At 42.2% G+C, this 19,185-nt stretch overlaps 1 protein-coding gene across 1 annotated transcript in view; it reads left to right on the plus strand.

Annotated features, from left to right (window-relative positions):
- The window catches only part of COL4A6 (collagen type IV alpha 6 chain), a 42,807-nt gene extending 24,296 nt beyond the window's left edge, over nucleotides 1-18,511 (plus strand). Inside the window, exons 21-43 of the mRNA XM_088527637.1 lie at nucleotides 494-677; nucleotides 2,830-2,901; nucleotides 3,286-3,393; nucleotides 3,938-4,159; nucleotides 4,385-4,546; nucleotides 6,544-6,714; nucleotides 7,413-7,556; nucleotides 7,842-7,967; nucleotides 8,268-8,449; nucleotides 8,698-8,761; nucleotides 9,286-9,360; nucleotides 9,759-9,866; nucleotides 10,380-10,487; nucleotides 10,900-10,971; nucleotides 12,094-12,219; nucleotides 12,573-12,689; nucleotides 13,380-13,541; nucleotides 13,720-13,818; nucleotides 14,082-14,228; nucleotides 15,843-15,959; nucleotides 16,823-17,014; nucleotides 17,231-17,517; nucleotides 18,022-18,511. Of these exons, the coding sequence (XP_088383763.1) occupies nucleotides 494-677; nucleotides 2,830-2,901; nucleotides 3,286-3,393; nucleotides 3,938-4,159; nucleotides 4,385-4,546; nucleotides 6,544-6,714; nucleotides 7,413-7,556; nucleotides 7,842-7,967; nucleotides 8,268-8,449; nucleotides 8,698-8,761; nucleotides 9,286-9,360; nucleotides 9,759-9,866; nucleotides 10,380-10,487; nucleotides 10,900-10,971; nucleotides 12,094-12,219; nucleotides 12,573-12,689; nucleotides 13,380-13,541; nucleotides 13,720-13,818; nucleotides 14,082-14,228; nucleotides 15,843-15,959; nucleotides 16,823-17,014; nucleotides 17,231-17,517; nucleotides 18,022-18,282 (3,306 nt within the window). The 3' untranslated portion in view covers nucleotides 18,283-18,511. The remainder of the gene's footprint in view (nucleotides 1-493; nucleotides 678-2,829; nucleotides 2,902-3,285; nucleotides 3,394-3,937; nucleotides 4,160-4,384; nucleotides 4,547-6,543; nucleotides 6,715-7,412; nucleotides 7,557-7,841; nucleotides 7,968-8,267; nucleotides 8,450-8,697; nucleotides 8,762-9,285; nucleotides 9,361-9,758; nucleotides 9,867-10,379; nucleotides 10,488-10,899; nucleotides 10,972-12,093; nucleotides 12,220-12,572; nucleotides 12,690-13,379; nucleotides 13,542-13,719; nucleotides 13,819-14,081; nucleotides 14,229-15,842; nucleotides 15,960-16,822; nucleotides 17,015-17,230; nucleotides 17,518-18,021) is intronic.
- The last annotated feature ends 674 nt before the right edge of the window (nucleotides 18,512-19,185 follow it).

Genomic DNA, 19,185 nt, shown 5'->3' on the forward strand with positions numbered 1-19,185 from the left:
TATTTTGAAAACTTTTGTTCCCTGAAAAGAGGGAACTTGAGGGAGATCAAGATTAATAACTGGCATTCATTTGCCTCTCATTACCCAATCAAAAGATAAACTTACACTAGTGGGGCAGGCATCATCATTGTTTTACATTTTGTTCTAAAGGAAAAGCCACTGTAGGCATAATTGTGTGTCAAGTCTTCAACCAGATAAAGCACACTAGAATCATTTCAATTCAAAAGAAAATATATAGTTTTCAGAGTATATAATGCTTACATTTTGGCAAATACAATATGAAGTATTGTTTCTAGTAGTAACTAGGCTTTCCTGCATTTTGAAATAGTAATGGATGTTTTACAAAGGTTTTCTTCTACCTTCCCAGCCACATCTGAAGCCTGCAGAGAACCATCCAAATCCATGTGTTTGTTACAATGACCGTGGTGTACATTCTTTCCACCTCTTAGATTTTCAGCTGCTTTTTTTTTTTTTTTTCCCCTCCTGTGTACAGGGTGATGGTGGGCTAGGTTTCCCAGGTGAAAAAGGTCTGCCAGGATTACCTGGCTCCAAGGGCCATCATGGAGAGACTGGTTCTCCTGGCGTCGGATATCCAGGTCCTAGTGGAACTCGTGGGCCACCAGGTGACCCAGGGATGGATGGTTTTCCAGGGCAGCCAGGTCTTCCTGGCGCTGCAGGTAGGTGTTGCTAGATCTGCTCTTATTTTTAAAAGATGCAAAGCTGCTACAAGTAAGATTACATTCAACATGCTGTGCTTGTAGCCAGGCCAAAACTCTGCATTAGATGTCGCTCTAAATTAACTGAAATTGCTCTGTGGGCTGGTCGGACCTCACACGTTAGTCCCTGCTTTTTCAGATTGTTCTGGTCAAGAGAGCACAGATAATAAACAGCAGATATTTGAGTGGACTAGTTGCATACTGATAGTGTTGGAGGAAGCTACTCACAGACTATTGCTGGAGAACCACTTTAAAAGTAATTAGAAAAACAGTTAAAATTTAAGTTTTTAAGACACACAGCCCACTTCACCGTCAAGTTAAAAACAGTCACTCACTGGTATTTGGGACTTCTAAATTAGTTTTCAAAACTATTCTTACTGAAATTAAAAGATTTAGAACTGAGTTAGTCTCAGTTGCTTGATCCTTCAGTGTTGGGCTTTTAAAGATGATTTTACCGAAAGCAATATCTTTGCTTTGCAGTTACTGCTAGATTTCAGTAAATTTTCCATGTGACTATTCAGTGTTTTAGATTTGTATTTCTGTCAGTAACAGCAGGCATAATATCATTGCATGTATTTCCCCACTTACAAACTGATGTTTGAGTTTAAAAATGTTGGAGATAAAAACCACTGCAGTATGAGGAGGTTGGCAGAGGAACCTTAAACTCAGAGAGAGGTGAGAGCTAGGCCAGAATAACAGTGGGAAGGTTGTACAAACATGCTGGATGGCATGTTAGCTCACATCGGGTTTTGTAAGGAGGCGAGGAGACAGCTGGCATTAACAGGCCTTTGGAACAGACTACATAAGCTTTTTTTCCAATCCAAGTCACATGCTAAATGATAAAAACTTTGCTAGTTCATAGCTAGGAATGCTTACATCTTTGCTTCGTAAAATGTCTCTTGCAATATCTGTTAAATCTAGATTGCATTGTAAGATAAGTGGAAGTAAAATGCCCTGTGCATGAAAACTCTAGGTATTGTGGAGCACATTGCAAGTCAGCTTACTGTGAATGCTACATCACAGCTTTTCTAACAGTGAGTGACCTTCTGTAGAAGAGCATCTACAGTCACAATATGTAGGAAAGTGTGAAGTCATTAGCCAGTTCAGAGATTTGTGACAAAACTTGTGAATGCAATGTCTCCTCTAAAGGAGGAAATCATTTGTATATATTAAAAAGACCCTTTGATAATAACCTTCATATAATATTAAAGAATTATGTGTGGGTGGCAGAAATAATTCTCATATGGTGCATATAGAAAGGCCTTATTTGAAAATGAGGGGAAAAGTTTTAAAAAGGAACTATGACTTATTGAAGCTATTGTGCCAAAGACTCTGATAATGCCACATAAACTTTATTCCTCTTAAGAAGGGTTGCTAATATTAACAGATTCATCCTATGAGAGGTGGAAGTCATGCAAAGAGCTTTGCAGTTTCTGAATCCTGTTTGTTACTAATAGTCCTGTGGTTATTGCTTAGTCTGACAGACTGTAGAAGAAGCATTTGAAGAAACAGGCAGAAATTACAGTCCTCGCTATTGCACATTTCTCTAGCTAAACCTTGTGGGTGACAAGGGTTTTCTAACACCAACACCTATCTAAACAGTTTCTCTAAACATCTATCAATATTTTGTAAATAAGTATTTTATTTTGCATATGTATATTTATTTTAGAATTTTACACTCTAATATATTGTTTATATAAAGCTAGGGAACATCCTCAGTTTTCCAAATTAGGAACATCCTCTCCTGCAGCCCTCGAAAGCTTTTTGCCAGACCGTAACCTCTCTGAACTGCAGAGCTGCATAGTCCCTAGCACTGCGGGGCCTGGTTATTGAGGGGCAGCTGGGGATATCATGCTATAAGCAGTCCACAGAGCAATTACTGCCCTTTGCAGGTTACAAAGCAAATCAGTAGGAAGGCTGAGATTAGGCAGTCTCCAGGCTCACAGTACATTTTCTTTTCCTTAAAATCAATCCATCTGAGATGTCAACAGGATTTCAAGTACATAGGTTCCCCCACAATTACTTGTGATCTGTTTTTTAAAAAAGCTCTGGGTATGAGGTGTTCTCATGCTGGCTATCTCTCTGAAGGGAGTGTGTGCAATCTGTCTTTTAGGTATCACCTTGCCTTGTGTAGTTCCTGGAGCATATGGCTCACCTGGGACTCCCGGCTTTCCAGGATTGCCAGGTATGCTGACAAACTGTAATGCCTTGGCTGACTGCCAAGAAGCGCCTCTTCCTCAAGGAAGAGAGTATCTGTATGTTAATCCCCTCTGGGTGATGTATGTTCCCCTGGGTTCACTGACAGAAGAGTATTCTTTCTTTTCAAAGGGGCTGGGATTCAACCCTGTGGAGAACCATGCCTGCAGCATTTTTTCCTTTTCAAATAGTTTGTCAACACAAACCCTTTTCCTTTGTGTTCATGTAGCTGATGAAACAATCATGGATTTGAGATGTTAGCTTAAATAGGTACATCCAGTGAGTTTTTCAGCAAGAGAAGTTCTGACCTTGTGTTATGGTGCTATATTTGTGTCTTCTATTATTCTTCGATTAATAGGATTTTTATCCTCAGGTTCCAAAGGCAGCAAAGGCTTTCCTGGCATTCCAGGGCAGCCTGGATTACCTGGATCAAAAGGACAGCTAGGGTCTCCAGGAATAATAGGCTTGCAAGGGGGACCAGGTAAGAGGGAATTTACTGTAGTGCATTTTATTGTCTGATTGATGTCAATACATTCCAGGGCTGCCAGTGTTTTCTGCCCCACAGTGACAGAAGTTGTCTGACATAGAGGACAGAGTAAGAAAACTGTGATAAACATAATGTCTTTGCAGCTTGGGTGCTAGTGAAATAAGGCCTACCTGCACCCTGAAATGTCCATCCTTCATTTTCCCTTTTGCCCTGTCTGCCATCTAGTGAAACCCAGTGCTGAGGCTTATAATACAAGCCTCACAGGTACAAGCTGAAGCTTGTAGTTGCAGCTCCAAGGTGTTACTATACTATTATTTAATTAAAAAAAAAAAAAAGTACTTTGATATTTTGTTTTAAGCTGTTTCATCACTTCCTGTCTCTAGTCATTTTTTTTCTTATTCGAAACAAATATTTTGCAGGTCCCCAAACTTTTTTTCTTGCATGAAAATTGTGAAAAATGTTGCTTTTGTTAGAAATGTTACTGAAAGCAGATATCCCAACCTATTGCTGAGGAACATTTACTCTTTTACTCCCTAAGGCTTCCCTGGGCCTCGAGGAGAGCAGGGGTCACAAGGACTTCCAGGACTGGATGGGACAGATGGGTTGCCTGGCAAGATGGGTGCTTCAGGCTTAGCTGGAACTAAAGGAGCTCCCGGAGACGTGTTTGGTGCTGAGAGTGGAGCTCAGGGAGAACCCGGCAGACCTGGATTCCCAGGTGATAAAGGGCTGCCTGGGGATCTTGGATTTCCAGGACCAAAAGGTAAGGCCTGGTACTGTTTATTTCTGGAAATATCAGACTGTTTTTCTTTTCCCTTCTTTTTAAGATACTGTGCTAGCAGTCCTTTAAGCAGCTCACAGGTAGGGATTTGCTGGCTTTCTGTTAGAATCTAATGCAACTCAAAGGCTTTTATTAAAATGTGCTTTTTAATTAACAGAAACAATTTTGTTTTATGTGTTCTGTAACCTCTTGCCTCTCTGTTCCCAGGGGTAGATGGGAGACCAGGCCTCCTGGGCATTAAAGGCGAACAGGGTAATCCAGGATATACTGGCATCCCTGGATTGCAGGGACCTCCCGGACCTGGAGGTCCTTTTGGCATTAAGGGAAAACCAGGACCCATGGGATCAGTTGGCCTTGTAGGAGCACAAGGTATGTAATGTCTTCATACAAATGCAAGTAGCTGAGCTAAACACTGCAATGTCGAGGAAGTGCAAGAGAGATCTGGCAAGGAGGGAGCTCCTGTCCCTGGTTAGGGTTAACTGAGTGCAGAATCTGGGCCTTTCACCTCCAACTGTTAGACTTCTGCCTAGAAATGACGCACCTGGTCTATAATAATTCCTGTAATAAGGAAGACAGGATAAATGAAATGTCTTGATATTAACATTTCTACTTTTACATGCTGGTTGTATCGTTGATAAATCTTCCTTTTCCATTGTCATGATAATTAATTTCTAATGTGTGAGACTGCTTGAAATACAGCTTAGGCAGATTGGCTACTGGCTTTCTCAGCGCAAGCTTCTTATTCTGTCTTCTGCAGCCATGAGGGTGAAGGCAAAATTACTCCCTTTCTCTTTATGGAGAAAATAAACACTTGATAGAGCAGTATCTCTCAAGCCACATTGACTAAAGTGTTACATGACAGCAGCATATACAAGACTTCAGAACCAAGCAAGGAGAGACCTGGGAATTAGTGAATCATGGTCTGTGAAATAACCCCTTCCTTTTCACAGAAAGACAGTTCTGGAACATAGTGACAACAGACAAATAAATGAAAGCACTAACCCCATTTGAGATGAACATCATCAAATTAATGTCTTAACCTTTTTATTTTAATGTTAATATGTCTTTTGTTTATTATATTACAGTTTTAGGTTGCATGAGATATATGCCTTTTCCCTCAACTGTTTTTAAAAACCTTCAATTGCTAGGATGATAAACTCCAAATGACTAAGATTTTTGCATCTGTATTCTCTCTAAATCATTAATTTCTTTTGTATCCTTGTTCTTTCTGTTTACATATTTTATCTGTTTTTTCCTTCACCATGTTTCTATTTCATTTATCATCAACTCTCCATTTCTGATGTCACACTGTTTGGTTATGGGTTCTTCACATAGGCTGTCAAGGTGAGAAAATGCAGTGTAGCATAAAAGCTCATGGACTAACAACCTAGCTTTCAATGCTACAAGAATTGCATTGACTGTAGGTGATACCCCTTATTATTTCTAATCAAATCAGAAGACAAGGAACCATTGTAGTGAGAATGCTCAGATGGTATCAAAGTTTGAAGCCCAGAAGGAAATCCTTAAATGCATACATCTTAAGTATACATTTTCTTTTTCTTCTTAAATAAAGCAGCTGTTTCACCTTGTACTTAAAATATATTGTGAAGTATAGCTTAAAATGTCTTGGGTACAACAGAGCTCATATATTCAGTACTACTGATAAACATGCCAGAAGCCACTGGCTTTTCTTTCTCTCTTCCTCACTTTGGATCTGAGCATTCTGTTTCCAATGGTTTGAGCATTTAGTTAAAATTTAGTTAAACAGCTACAAATGCACCTAGATACATTTTGAATTGTTCAGGGGAAAAACTGAATGCACATGGTGTTGGTTTTATGACAGCACAATCAGAAGCTTGTTCTATAACTAAGCAATTTGCTTTTGAGAAATAATGTTTTAACTACAGAGGTGGGAAAGAAACTTATTTTAAAAAAGCCTCTCCAACTGATCTCTCTGGTTCAGCCAGAAGATGCGGTAGGTAGTGGAAGTTGGCATTAATGATACTCCCCATCCTGGTTTGTCTACCTGGATGATAAAGGTAAGACATGGTGCTCTACACCTAAGTATCTGGTAAAGGAGACAAAAAAAAAAAAAAAAAAAAAAGGCATCATCATAAGGGGTTTCACTCTTGCTGGTTGTGTAGTGATGTAGGCAGTAACCTTCCTCATAGGTATTTTATTATTAGATGACTAATGCTTTTGCAGTTCTAAACTTTATGCCTTAGTAGGCTGCATGTGCCTTACAGTCCATTTGTCATGTTAAAAACAATGCTGTGCTTAAGGAGTTTGGAGAAAAAAAAAGCCCACAAAAGTCCTCCAGTGTTTGTTTGAGATAGTCTATTAAGTTCTTGCTTATATTTATTCAGGACTTCCTGGAGTCAAAGGACTGGCTGGAGATATAGGTCCACAAGGCCCTGCTGGGATGAAAGGCTTCCCAGGTCCCGATGGTGCTCCAGGCTCTCCTGGGGAACAAGGATTCTCAGGTCCACCTGGACCTTTTGGTCATGATGGACGTCCAGGGTTCTCTGGGCCAAAAGGTATGAGTATCCATATCCATTAGGAGAACATATTATCATGCCCATAAGAAATCTTATCACGTCCGTAAGAAATAACAGTTGGCATAGGTTTTAGTCCCTGCTTGTCAGAAGTGACAAAGTTCCAACACTAGTTGGGGTGCATTTGCTTCACTACTGAGTGTGGATTGTTAATAATGTATTTAACTGCTAGATCATGATTATGGCTGTCTTTATAAGACAAGGATCATGAAAATCAAGGTAGGAAGACTGGAGTATTGAAAAAATGAGGAATGGTGAATGAAAATGAAGAAGTAAAGGGAATATCATGGGCAGGAGAGAATGTAGTCTGAATGAGATGGGAAGTAAATCTTTACAATATGTACAGCCATTCAGCACCCAATACAACAGTTGGTTATTTTGTGTTATTTTGAGGGAGAGTAATAGACCCATGTAATTGGAAGTCATTCTTTTGGAAATCAGTTGAGTTTTGCACTCCAGTGGGAGCAGGACCTTGCTCTTGATGGTAGTGCTGACTGACAGTATCATGAGAGAAGGTCCCCAGCAGCAGTGGTTGTGCTGTGCTTGCATCTTCAAGATTTTTTTTGCCCAGGTTTGGGTGGGTCTCCAGATCCATTTTGCCTTTACCTGGCAGCTAGGTGGATATGCAGAGTACCAGGAGAAACTGATTTTTTCTTTTTTTTCTCATCTTTTCTGTGCAGGTGAGAAAGGATCTCCTGGACTCCTTGGTTTTCCTGGCATGCCAGGCCTGCCTGGTGTCCCTGGGGTGAATGGGTTTAAAGGAACCACTGGCACAGCTGGAGGAAGAGGAAGCCCTGGGATTCTGGGACTCCAAGGTCAAAAAGGTAAGAAACAGCTGAATGAAAATTGCTGCCTATGTAGCAGAGGGGTTAGGAGGCCCTTTTGAAATGTATACATATTTAATGTTTTCTTCTAGACAATGTTTTGTATTTTCCCCTATGAAATACTTTACCTGGTTTCCAAAGGTTCTGGGCATCAGTTGATTATCTGAGACTCTGATATCTGGAGACATGAAAGATGCTCAGTAGTTCTGGTTTTGTCTGCCAGCTTCTAATGTTACACACTTTCTCTGTTAGACAATCTTATTGCATCTGACTTTATTTCTTCAGGTGACAGAGGTGATGTAGGTCCCCCTGGCATCCCTGTTCTTAGGCCTTCAGAACAGGCACTGCAATTCAAAGGAGACAAAGGGGAGCCTGGATTAGCTGGACTTGGAGGATTTCCTGGACCTAGAGGTATTTACTAGCGTTGTAATAAGTTGCCAATATTAGCTATTCAGGAGCTATGCTTACTCTTGGTGAAATGTGGTCTATCATTTTGGCAGAGCCTGTTTTCCATTCTGTCATTCACATTCCAGTAAGGTTTGCGTTTGGCAACTCTGAGTTGTGAGAAAACAGTTGTTGTTTGATGTTTTCCTCTGCGAAGCTAATGCCATTTCCACCTTCTCTTTAAAGGAGCGTGCAAAGTTAATTGGCCAAATGAGCCAAATATCTGTGTTATGAAGTGGAATCATATTCTTGCATGTATTTCTGCAGGTGACAAAGGATTCCCAGGCAGCCATGGACAGCTTGGTCTCCCTGGTCCAACTGGGTTACCAAGCAGAGAGAGTGGTTCTCCTGGTGACCCAGGTTTCCCTGGTCCATCTGGACGTCTTGGACTGCCAGGACAGAAGGGTTCAACTGGCATCATAGGATTCCCAGGAATGCCAGGAGAGAGGGTAAGTATGTCTCATCTTCTCTAAACTTGCTTAGGAAAATCCTGTGCTTCAGTATCAGAGTTGCAGAGGTTGGCAGGGTTTTTTTTCTTATAAAGCTTTCTAATAAATTTGCTTTTGTTTGGTTTATACTAATGAATGACAGTTTGGATAACCTTCCCTCTGTCTTTGCTGTCTGTTATCTCACATGACCCAATCTTGGGACAAGAAGGAACAATAAGCAAAAGCTAGTCTTGGGTTTTTAATTTTAGGGTTCAGATGGCATTGTAGGAACACCTGGATTCCCAGGAACTATTGGCCTTCCTGGCCCAAAGGGTAAGAAATCTTCCACAGTTTTTGTGCACTTTCAGTATACACAGTCCTAAGATTTTTGGCTAAAATTAATGCATAGTCCTCTAGAAATGTATGTTGCTCTCCAGCGACTGTCTCAGAAATAGATGTCTCCCTACTAGATCTTTAATTCAGATGAGACTGGTCCCAAGCCAAGTGCCTAAAGTGCCATGGTCCTTTGAAATCTTGGCCACAACATGATATGAGACATGTCAAGCAGTACAAGAGGCACCTTCTCTGTGATGTGCTTGCATCAGAAGTACAAATGGCAGGATGCTGTGAAATCACCTGTAAATGTTTGTCTTATTACGCCCTGTGTGCATTTGCATCCATTGCTATTTAAAGGCATTTCTAAACTCAGGCACATTATTTACTTTTGTCTTTCTTTACTCCATGGATTTGAAGTGCAGTGAAAGTGTGTTATACTGAGCAGCCCTGAAAGCTACACTCCACAATCGGTTGTGGAATGGCCGCCTTAACCTTTCTTTCTTTATATGTTTTTTTCCTAGGTGACCGGGGAGATTCTGTTGGTGTTCCTGGCAGTGCTGGAGCAAAGGGAGAGCAAGGGGACCCTGGATTTCCAGGTGAAGTAGCCCTTGATAGCTCACTTCAGGAATGCAGAATTCTAGGAATCAAGCTAGGATGGCATTGCCCAGTTTGAGGTGGTTGTTAATCTATACACAGAAACCTTTTAATCCTGTCCTTTAAGTAAGATTTGAGGGGTCTGCGCTCCAGACAGCGCAAATCTGGATGATAATTAACATGTCTTAGAACAGCTCAATTGTAGTGCTGGGTCCCACTTCACTTCTTGGCCAGAAACTTGGTACTGGCAATGGTGTTTGGCATCAGGGAAACCTGGTCTGGATTGTTCCAGACTGTGGTAGAGCTGCAGCCTGAGATTAAAGAGTTTCTCGTCAAGCCTGCCTCCAGTTTCTCTCTAGCATGCTGTATGCTTTCATGCTGTATGCTTTTATCTTTACAGGAGAGAGAGGGAGAGAAGGGCCCAAAGGTGAACCAGGATACCCAGGAAGCACTGGGGTGAATGGACTCAAAGGTGGCCCAGGAGATCTTGGCCAAGAAGGACCAGCAGGTACTGGATTAGGCACTTAAATCCTGCAGTTCGTGCTGTAGAATAGCCTTGTCATTTCATTAACTCTGATCAGCCTGTCTCAACTGAAGCTTAAATGAGAAGATTGGCACTGCATTTTCAATCCTGTGTGTCAATTGTTGGTGAATCCTGCATACTCCAAACTCAAAGGAATTCCTCTTAAAAAAATAAGACTTAAGGAATAGCAGCTTCTATGCAGTTGCCTGTGAACCAGACTGCTCTGAAATTGTCTACTGCAACACTTCAAACCTACCCAGGAGGACAGCTACTAGTGTCTTGGGTTGTGGTGTAAGGAGCAGGCAAATTAAAGTTGAAAGAACAGTGAAAAATTCTATTGTAATATTTTATTTGGAAATCAGTTGATATAATTATTCAGCATGTAAACTGTTCCAGTCTATCACTTGGTGGATGATGGAGAATGTCAATCAGAAGTTGCGGTGTGAGCTGTTCCAGCTTGGGTGCGCTGTACGGCAACATTTTGCTTCTTGTTTTCAGGAATCCCTGGAAATTCTGGACCGAGAGGAATTGCTGGGCCACCAGGACCTCCAGGGCAGCCAGGATCTGCCGGATTCCCTGGAGCTCGTGGAACAGCAGGACCCAAAGGTATATCTGGAGTCTGCACATGGGAGGAAAATTTGGGTCAAAAAAGCAGTGCTTCGGCCAAGTGTATCACAGCAGGCAGGCAGCACACTGTGTGGGCCAGCTGTGCGTGGGAAATTGGCTCAGTTCTTTGCAAAGCTAGTGCAGGCACCAGCTGCTAGAAATGAGCAGAGGAGTGTTTGGAACGGGAGAGGCTATCACTAGATTTGGATCACTAGAGGGTAAAACCAGCGAGAGCAGGATGAAGAGTTTCCATGAATCCCTTCCTGTGAAAGAAGATATTACATGCTATATTCCCCTGGGTGCCAGGCTTCTAACACATGGTGTAGTCTGCATGAAGTATCTTAGTCATTTCACCTAATGAGATTATTTGCTTATTTGTTCACTTACATGAGTGTTCCCAATGTTTCTACAGGATTTCCTGGATTTCCGGGCTTAAATGGTCTGAATGGCTTGCCAGGCACAAAAGGGTCTCCTGGAACACCAGGTAAGAGAGATGTGCAGTGGAAGGGTCGTAGCTGGGGATGTGCATGCAATGGTCCATCGTGAGAACAGCATTCCTCACAAAATTGCTTCATTTTACCCAGTTCTGGATTTATTTAAAATATGAAGAAAAATCAGGATACTGGATGTGTGTGACCATCTTCTTTAATGTCATTAAGAACAGGATGTGGCCCATGAATAGAAGAGTCTTTTCTGGTGCTGGTTCTTCTTGAATTTCTGAACAATAAGTTGCTACTGGAAATCTGATTGGATGAGATCATGAGTCTTCAATTTCTAAAGGATATTTGATTTTAAGGGGACTGCATCAAAGATTGTCTTTGAGTTGAGCCTAAGAATGACATGTATTGCTGTCCATAGCTCTCATATTGCTGTCCATGGCATAGATAGCATAAAATTGCAACAGGATTTTTATGTATGACAGTGGTAGTTTCTTACTGTACAAACAAAAAAAAAATCGAGGATGGTCTTTGCTTACTAGACAAAATAATTTTGGTTTGTAAAATTGAAATGATACCCATGTTTTCTTTATTTCAAACATTGCCTTTCAGAAGGTAATGATTAAGAGTATAGAGATTCTCCACACTTTTCCTACCTGGAGTTGATTAGTATTTGCTCTTACCAGGTGCCATGCTGAACATCTCCCTGCAGCCCTTCCCCGGAGCCTCTGTCCTGCACTGCTCAGGCCTGAGTGTAGTCCTTCTGCTGTTTCAAGATCTTACCATCTTGAAACACAAAGCCCACTAGATTATTTAAAGACCAGAGGCCTGATTCAATGCTCTGCTCTCATGAGAGGCACAGTACACAGAATGGCTGGCAAATCCTGTCATGGGGGAGGGTTATATTCACATCCTTGTGCAAGATGTGAAGCCTTCCCTTGTGGGAAGACTGTAACAGTCGTGTACCTCTCTCTCACCAACTTACAGGTTGTTTAAATTTACTGTTCACAGCCAGAGTAGCACAAGAACTCTTTCTGGTGCTCTACTGAAAACAGCAGAGGGAGTGGTGAATAACTAATTTCATATTTCAGTTCAGTTTGTAGAAGATTTTAACTTACATTAGGCAATTTGAGTAGGCTCTCTTACCTTCTTTAACTATGTGTAATTAGGTCTCAGTGAACCTGGACTGAAAGGTCCTGCAGGTCTCCCAGGTCCAAAGGGTGAAGAAGGTTCTCCAGGCTTTGGCAGAGGAGCTCTTGGATTCCCTGGACCAAAAGGATCATCAGGAGACATGGGTAAATATCAATGTTCTGGAAGCCTCATGGAAGATCAGGGTAGTGGGTTGCCAAGTCAACATAGGTACCAAAGAGCACTCATGAAGTCACAGAGATGGTCAGGTAAATGTTAAATGAGTGATGTAGCTATGAATCTGAGAAACAGATCATTATACAGTGCTTACAGTGTCAGTACTTCTTCCAGACAGCAGAATGTAGTATTTTATGTATTACTTCTTCGCTCCTAGGTAGTGGAGGGTTTTTTATTGCCTGAATCTCTGTATTATTTTCAATATAAATACCAGTCAGCCACCAACAGTTCTGTCCACATCTCCAAGATCATCACAGAGCTCACTTTATATTTCTGATTCTAGGTCCCCCTGGTCCTATAGGATTGCCTGGCTTGCCAGGAACACCTGGAATTTCTCTTCCTTCTGATATACCTGGGAGACCTGGAGATGCAGGCCACCCAGGAATTGATGGAAGTTCAGGTATGGAGAGAGGCATCTTATGGAGCATGGAGTACCTAAGGAAGGTTGATTTCTGTGTTTCCTTTGAAGACCTCTGGGTTGAGGAATGTAGAGTGACATTTTAATCATCTGTGGTGCTCTATATCCAGGATATCTGGCTTGTGTTCCTGCTATTGAATCCTGATTTGGTTCAAGCCTGTTATTAAAGCTCTCTGATCCACATTCATATCATCTACTGTGAGTTTTAAGACAGATACTTATGTCTGGCACATTATGTCTGAATTTGGATCCCAGCTCCATTTGGACAGTTTTATAAGGAGCACCTGCCCTAAGTTTGATACCACGTATAGTTGGGGAGATTTGTTATGATGACTTTGGTGCTCGTTCATTGTCTATAGCCCCATGGAGGAGGTTGGAACTCTAAGACTTTCCTTGGCCTGATGGTAGATTTTAGGCTAGGTACCAGGTGTGACACAGAGCTCAGGCCAGTAATTTGAAGCAAAGGGAACGTAGTCAGAAATATTTAAAGGTTTCTGGGACCTAATTGGATATAAGCAAGTGGGGACCTGGTTTCCTCCCTACTGGAGTAAGACAACCTTGATAATACAGACACCCGAATGGTGTCTGTCACCTAGAATGACAAAATGGGGATAGCAGCAGCATTTGCTTTGCTCAGGAACTGTTTGTGCTAATTATTGCTGTTGTATCTAGGTCTCCCAGGTCCTCCGGGTCCACGAGGGGCCCCTGGCCCAGCTTCTGATCAAGGTGACACAGGCAATCCAGGCTTTGCTGGTGTTCCTGGCTTACGAGGCATTAAGGGCGACATGGGACCTCCTGGTCCAGTTGGGCTCCCTGGAGCATTTGGATTCAAAGGTACTCTGGTCTTGAAAGGGTCTATTTGTGGTTTGTCAGCTGTCATGGTTCCTCCATCTCAGACTTGAAACGCTGTTCCTGCTACCACTGTCGCTGTGTTTCTCAGAGCCCCCAGTTGTGGCTCAGAATCAGGACCCCATGCTCAGCCTCTGAGGTCTTTTGCTGTGTATTTTTGCAGGTATAAGGGGTGAGCCTGGCCTTATGGGGATGCCAGGTAAAGATGGGCCTCCAGGAGACCCTGGTTACCTTGGGCTGAAAGGTGAAACAGGTCTTCGAGGTGAGTACCAGAGGATTTGAATAACTGTACAAATGGTTCATGCTGGGATAAATAATATCCCTTAGTGGGCATATCTGGGGAAATCTTGGGTTCCTAGAGATTGCAATAAATTGATAAGAGCTTGACACAGCACTTACATCAGAACTCAGAATCTTTATTTATTAAGGTAATCTTAATTCAGTATGCTTCTCCTTTGTGTCATTATTGTAATCAAAGATGTGAGTATTCTGGGGAGTGCTTATGCTGTCATTTATACTGTGCAGGTCTCCCTGGCCGGCCAGGAGCTCCAGGTATAACCCCACAGCCAGAAAAAATCACAGCTCCTGCAGGCTTACCTGGTCTGCCAGGGATCGATGGGGTCCCTGGCTTTGATGGAGATCCTGGATTCCAGGGCCCAGTTGGGAAACCAGGTAAAGAGCACCTCATTCAGATCATCCAAAATGCAGGGGGGTTTCTACATGGGGAATGGTACTTTATCAAATCTACTGGGAAGGTTTACAGGTATTTCTAATTATGGAAAATTATTTCATCAAAGTGCATACAATGAGCATGTTTTATTTATTGGAATATGTTGCCTATATTTTCTTCTAGTTTCACAGTGATTTTAATTAGGTATTCTAAATTAGGAGCAGCAGCCTGTACTGTAACCACTATGATACCAGCTTAGGAATAGGCAGATGGAGTGGTCCCAAGGATGATTAACCACTCGGAATGGCTTAGATTGGCAATGAAATACTGTAACCAGAGAAGTGCTGAGAACTTCAGTTTGCACCGTTGCAGTTTATGTTACTTTGCCGGTGACTTCAGTGGTTACAGGATCAGGTCCTGCAGCAGTAGGATCCACTAGGCCCAGTAAATCTCAATGAATCCTTTCCTGGTGCACAATTTAGGTAGTTATTAAATGTTAATATTCTCTTTCATTCATGAAAACTCCAACAGAGAATCCCTCACTTAGCATCAGTCCTTCCCCCTAGATGCTACTCTGGTCCCCATCATGGTGAAGGGAGCTGTACTGGTGCCTGGCTCTCAGTTCTTACAGTGAATAAAAATGCAGGGAGTCAAACCTGAGAGAGTCTTTATTGACACCGCCAGCCAGGTGATCAGGTCGCAGACACTGTGGAACAGTGTGAAGAGGGAAGGTCACTGGGAAGTCTTATTGTGGCCTTTTACACTACTTTTAGTGCTTAATCATTACAAAAGCATTTTGTAATGTAAATATACACCCATATGTTTCCCAATCGCATGTTTCTCTATACTGATATTAGCCTTCCTCGTTACTGACTGCTTGTTAAATGTCCAGCCCTGTGCAATTGCATAACCCATTCTGTCTATATAAACTACTACGGTATTTTTTAATTTACTCATACATTTCCAAACCCTTACTTTATCTATGATCCTTGTTTTTTCCATACCAAACCTTTCTGGTTTGAGATCAAGACAATCTTGAGTGGATTTTAAATGTTCCTAGCCAGGCACCTTCTGTGATCTCCCACTGAAATCTAAGCCTCTGTATTTTTAGCACCCTTCGCTGTCCTGAGATTTTTCAAAGATTTGTCAGTCAAATGCTCATAATTGAATTTTGGGCTGAGGAAAAAGGGGAGAAGAATTCAAGTTAGAGGTTCTAATTTTATGTAACATTAAGACTGAATGTCATCAAAGCCATTTTCTTAGTTTATAAAAGGGTGAAAACAAGCAAAAGGAGTGACTTCAAGTCTTAACCAGGACATAAGGAAGGTAGCCACTTTTCTTCTGCTTGCAGCGGCCCGCAGCAGACTGTTTCCACTGTGGCAGAACTCTTGTGACGCAGAAGTGAGAAGAGTTCCACAGCCATCCCTGTAGCCTTCCCCTGACCTGAGTGCTGCATTTTCACTTGATCATTTGACTAACAGTCAGAACATGTGGATTGCCTGTATTGAGTTAGTTGTGTGTAACTACAGCTGCTCACAACAATTCCTATTCTGATAGTAGGAGTGAAGGCATTAGAATGAGGAGACAATGATGGTAACGATTGTATTTAATTTCAGGTGCAAAAGGTCTGCCAGGCAGATCGGGTTTGAAAGGACGCGATGGTTTAACTGGATCACCTGGCATAGTTGGGGATCCGGGACCTTTGGGTGCTCCAGGACCACAGGGATTTGAAGGTAATTTTATTATTTAGAGAGCACAAATCAAAAAAGGAATCAGTAGAATTCTTTTTGCCCAGTGGTTCTGCAGAGACATTCTGCAGCACTAAAGTAATAATCTTAGGAAGACCAGGGCATGCACATCATCTTCTGTCTTGTACGATCCTGAACATCTGCTGGTTGTAATGCCTTGTGGATGTGGGAGGCATCCTGAAGAGCAGTATGGTATTCACAGTGAACATGGCTATGAGGGTGGGATGGCAGAGGAGAGGCACGAGAGAGTGAAGGTTTGGGTTCTGACGTAGATTTGTTGTACAAGTTTTAACTTGTCAAATAAGTATCACCACCAAGAGCACTACATTGAAAATGAATTCATTAGGTTTGGCTTTGTTTAGTGCTTTGAGATCCTCAGAATTGTTACGCTCTGAGATAGAAGTTACTGCTTGGATACTAGCATTGGGGAAAGACAGAAAATTAAATGAGATCAGTTAGATATTAGGAAAAAACTCTACATGGAAAGAGTAGTGAAGCATTGGAACAGGCTGCCCAAGGAAGTGGTGGAGTCACCGTCCCTGGCATTGTTCAAGAAATGTATAGATGAGGCACTTAGGAACATGGTTTGATAGGCATAGTGTTGGACTTGATGATCTTAAAGGTCTTTTCAAACCATGATGATTCTATGATCCTGTGAAAAGGGGATGAAGTGACTGCTTTTGGAATTAGAAAAGTCTAATCAGTTATATAACAGCTATCAAAACTTGAGCTCTTCACTGTACAGGACTGACTTACAATGACAGCACTGCCAAAGTCAGGTACAGAGCTAGCTGGTGTCCATGCTGCCTGCCTATTACTAAGTCAGGGACTCCTCTTCTGTTTTCTAGGTGTTGCTGGAAAGCCGGGCTCCCTTGGTTTGCCAGGAATGCCTGGTCGGAGCGTGGGCGTTGGATACACTTTGGTGAAGCACAGCCAGTCAGAGCAAATCCCACCATGTCCCATAGGAATGAACAAGCTCTGGGATGGCTACAGCTTATTGTATGTGGAGGGGCAGGAAAAGTCACATAACCAGGATCTTGGTGAGTTGGCAGAATTCTCTTGGGCACAAACAATGCCACAAAATCTTCTTTCTAAAGAACAATCGTTACTGGTACCACAGGCAGTTGTGGAGCACATGGTGGAAGTGTGCTTGGTCAGAGTCTGTAGTATACGCAGTGTTACTTGTACTACGCTCTGCCATTCACATCTAAGTGTTTGCCAGGTGCTTGGATCAACCATTTCATCTCTTCTTGCAGGTTTTGCGGGCTCCTGTTTGCCTCGCTTCAGCACCATGCCCTTTATTTACTGCAACATCAATGAAGTGTGCTATTACGCCAGCCGAAATGACAAGTCCTACTGGCTCTCCACCACGGCACCTATCCCCATGATGCCTGTGGCGAGCATACAGATTGCCCAGTACATCAGTCGGTGCTCGGTGTGTGAAGCACCTTCCCAAGCTGTGGCGGTGCACAGCCAGGATATCACTATCCCACAGTGTCCTGTTGGCTGGCGTAGCCTGTGGATTGGATACTCTTTCCTTATGGTAAGAAAACTATTGCTTATGCAAAGTCAACTTCAAGCATTTCTAGATCTCGTCTTTATTTGGGCTACTGAAATCGATGTCCCTGAATTTGCTTTTAGGAAACTAGAGTGCTATAGCTTCTTGCCTTAATGTGTTTCTTCATCAGCTGCCCTATATAAGCTGAGTTTGTTGCCACTTAGCTTCTCACGTGTACTGTTCATCAGTAACAGTGAAGCAGTAGTTCTTTACTGCCCAAGATATTCACTGTTTTGCAAACCTTTAAATGCAGAAACACTGACTGAGCTTGAGCATGGTCTTAATCCCCTATCTCTGCTGAAATGTTTTCTCCATTACACTCTATGCAAACCAAGTACTGCCTTGTACTTCACCTCTAGCCTGAATTCACCTCAAGGTGTATTTTGGTTCCCTTGTTTTTCTCCTTGCAACAAAGGAACTCAAGGATTTCCCTGTATGACTGCCTGTTCTGTTCCTCTGAAGGCATTTAAATGTACATCTTTCTTTCAGCACACGGCAGCTGGGGCTGAAGGTGGAGGTCAGTCCCTCGTCTCACCTGGCTCTTGCCTGGAGGACTTCCGTGCTACTCCTTTCATTGAATGCAATGGTGCTAGGGGATCATGCCACTACTTTGCAAACAAATACAGCTTCTGGCTGACAACAGTGGAACAGTCACAGCAGTTTCTCAGTGCACCTCCCTCAGAAACTCTGAAAGCAGGACAGCTTCGAACACGGGTCAGCCGTTGCCAAGTGTGTATGAAGAACTTGTAGGAATGAAAGTGCAAAGATCAATAGATGTGTTTACTGTGTAAGTGTTTAGACATCACTGATTTGAGGAAAGATAAATACATAAACTTGTGTGTGGTTGACGAATGAATCAAGATGGCCAGAATCCTACCAAAATCAGGTGTCCACTCCGGGAATTTGACTTCACCACAAGGCGGGAGAAACCAGTTCTCTGAAACCTCTATTTTATGAAACATGGTGCTATGCTTTTACTTTTTATGTTTTGATTTGTTTTCCATTCATGGCTACCTCAGAAAGTCTCTTTGAGTTTCATACTCAGATCGAAGACTAACTATAATGCCCATTATGTGACTCACCTGTCACAGGCACATGTCAATTGTCAACAGAGACTTTTCAAAAGTGATATTTTACTTAGAGTCTTTGCAAAAAGTATTTCGTCTAGTGTAAGGGAATGAAGATTCACTTTTCTACAAAGTACAGACTAGCTAAAATTAATTAAAGCATCACAGGTGACTTAGAAATGCAATGCATTCAGGGTAACTGACTTCTGTAGGAAGACTCAAAGATGAATTTGTTCTGCTTTGCATAATAAGCAGAGGTACCAGCCTTTGGCTCCACTGATATGTGATAAGTAGAGTCATATCCCTTGTCCCTAAAGAGCCACTCCAATTAAAACCGCAGTTTGCGGTGCTGAGTTCAAAGCCTCTGGTGCTCATTGGAGCTTTCAGTTGAAATACATTGTAAGTAAAAGGCCTGCCTCAAGGTCTGTGCTTACCTCCTTGCAGCCACATGATACATGTAATTACATGAGTATCAGCTAGCTTTCTGAGGTAGCCCTGGCACAGTTACTTTGTAATTATCCAAGCTGTGTATATTTAAAAAGTAAGGTCTTTACTAGATAGCATGCAAGCTTTATGCAAACATAGA

The sequence above is a fragment of the Tinamus guttatus genome, unplaced genomic scaffold, assembly GCF_059628265.1.
Source record: "Tinamus guttatus ecotype Peru unplaced genomic scaffold, ASM5962826v1 Tinamus_guttatus_pri_ptg000287l, whole genome shotgun sequence".
Classification (NCBI taxonomy): domain Eukaryota; kingdom Metazoa; phylum Chordata; class Aves; order Tinamiformes; family Tinamidae; genus Tinamus; species Tinamus guttatus.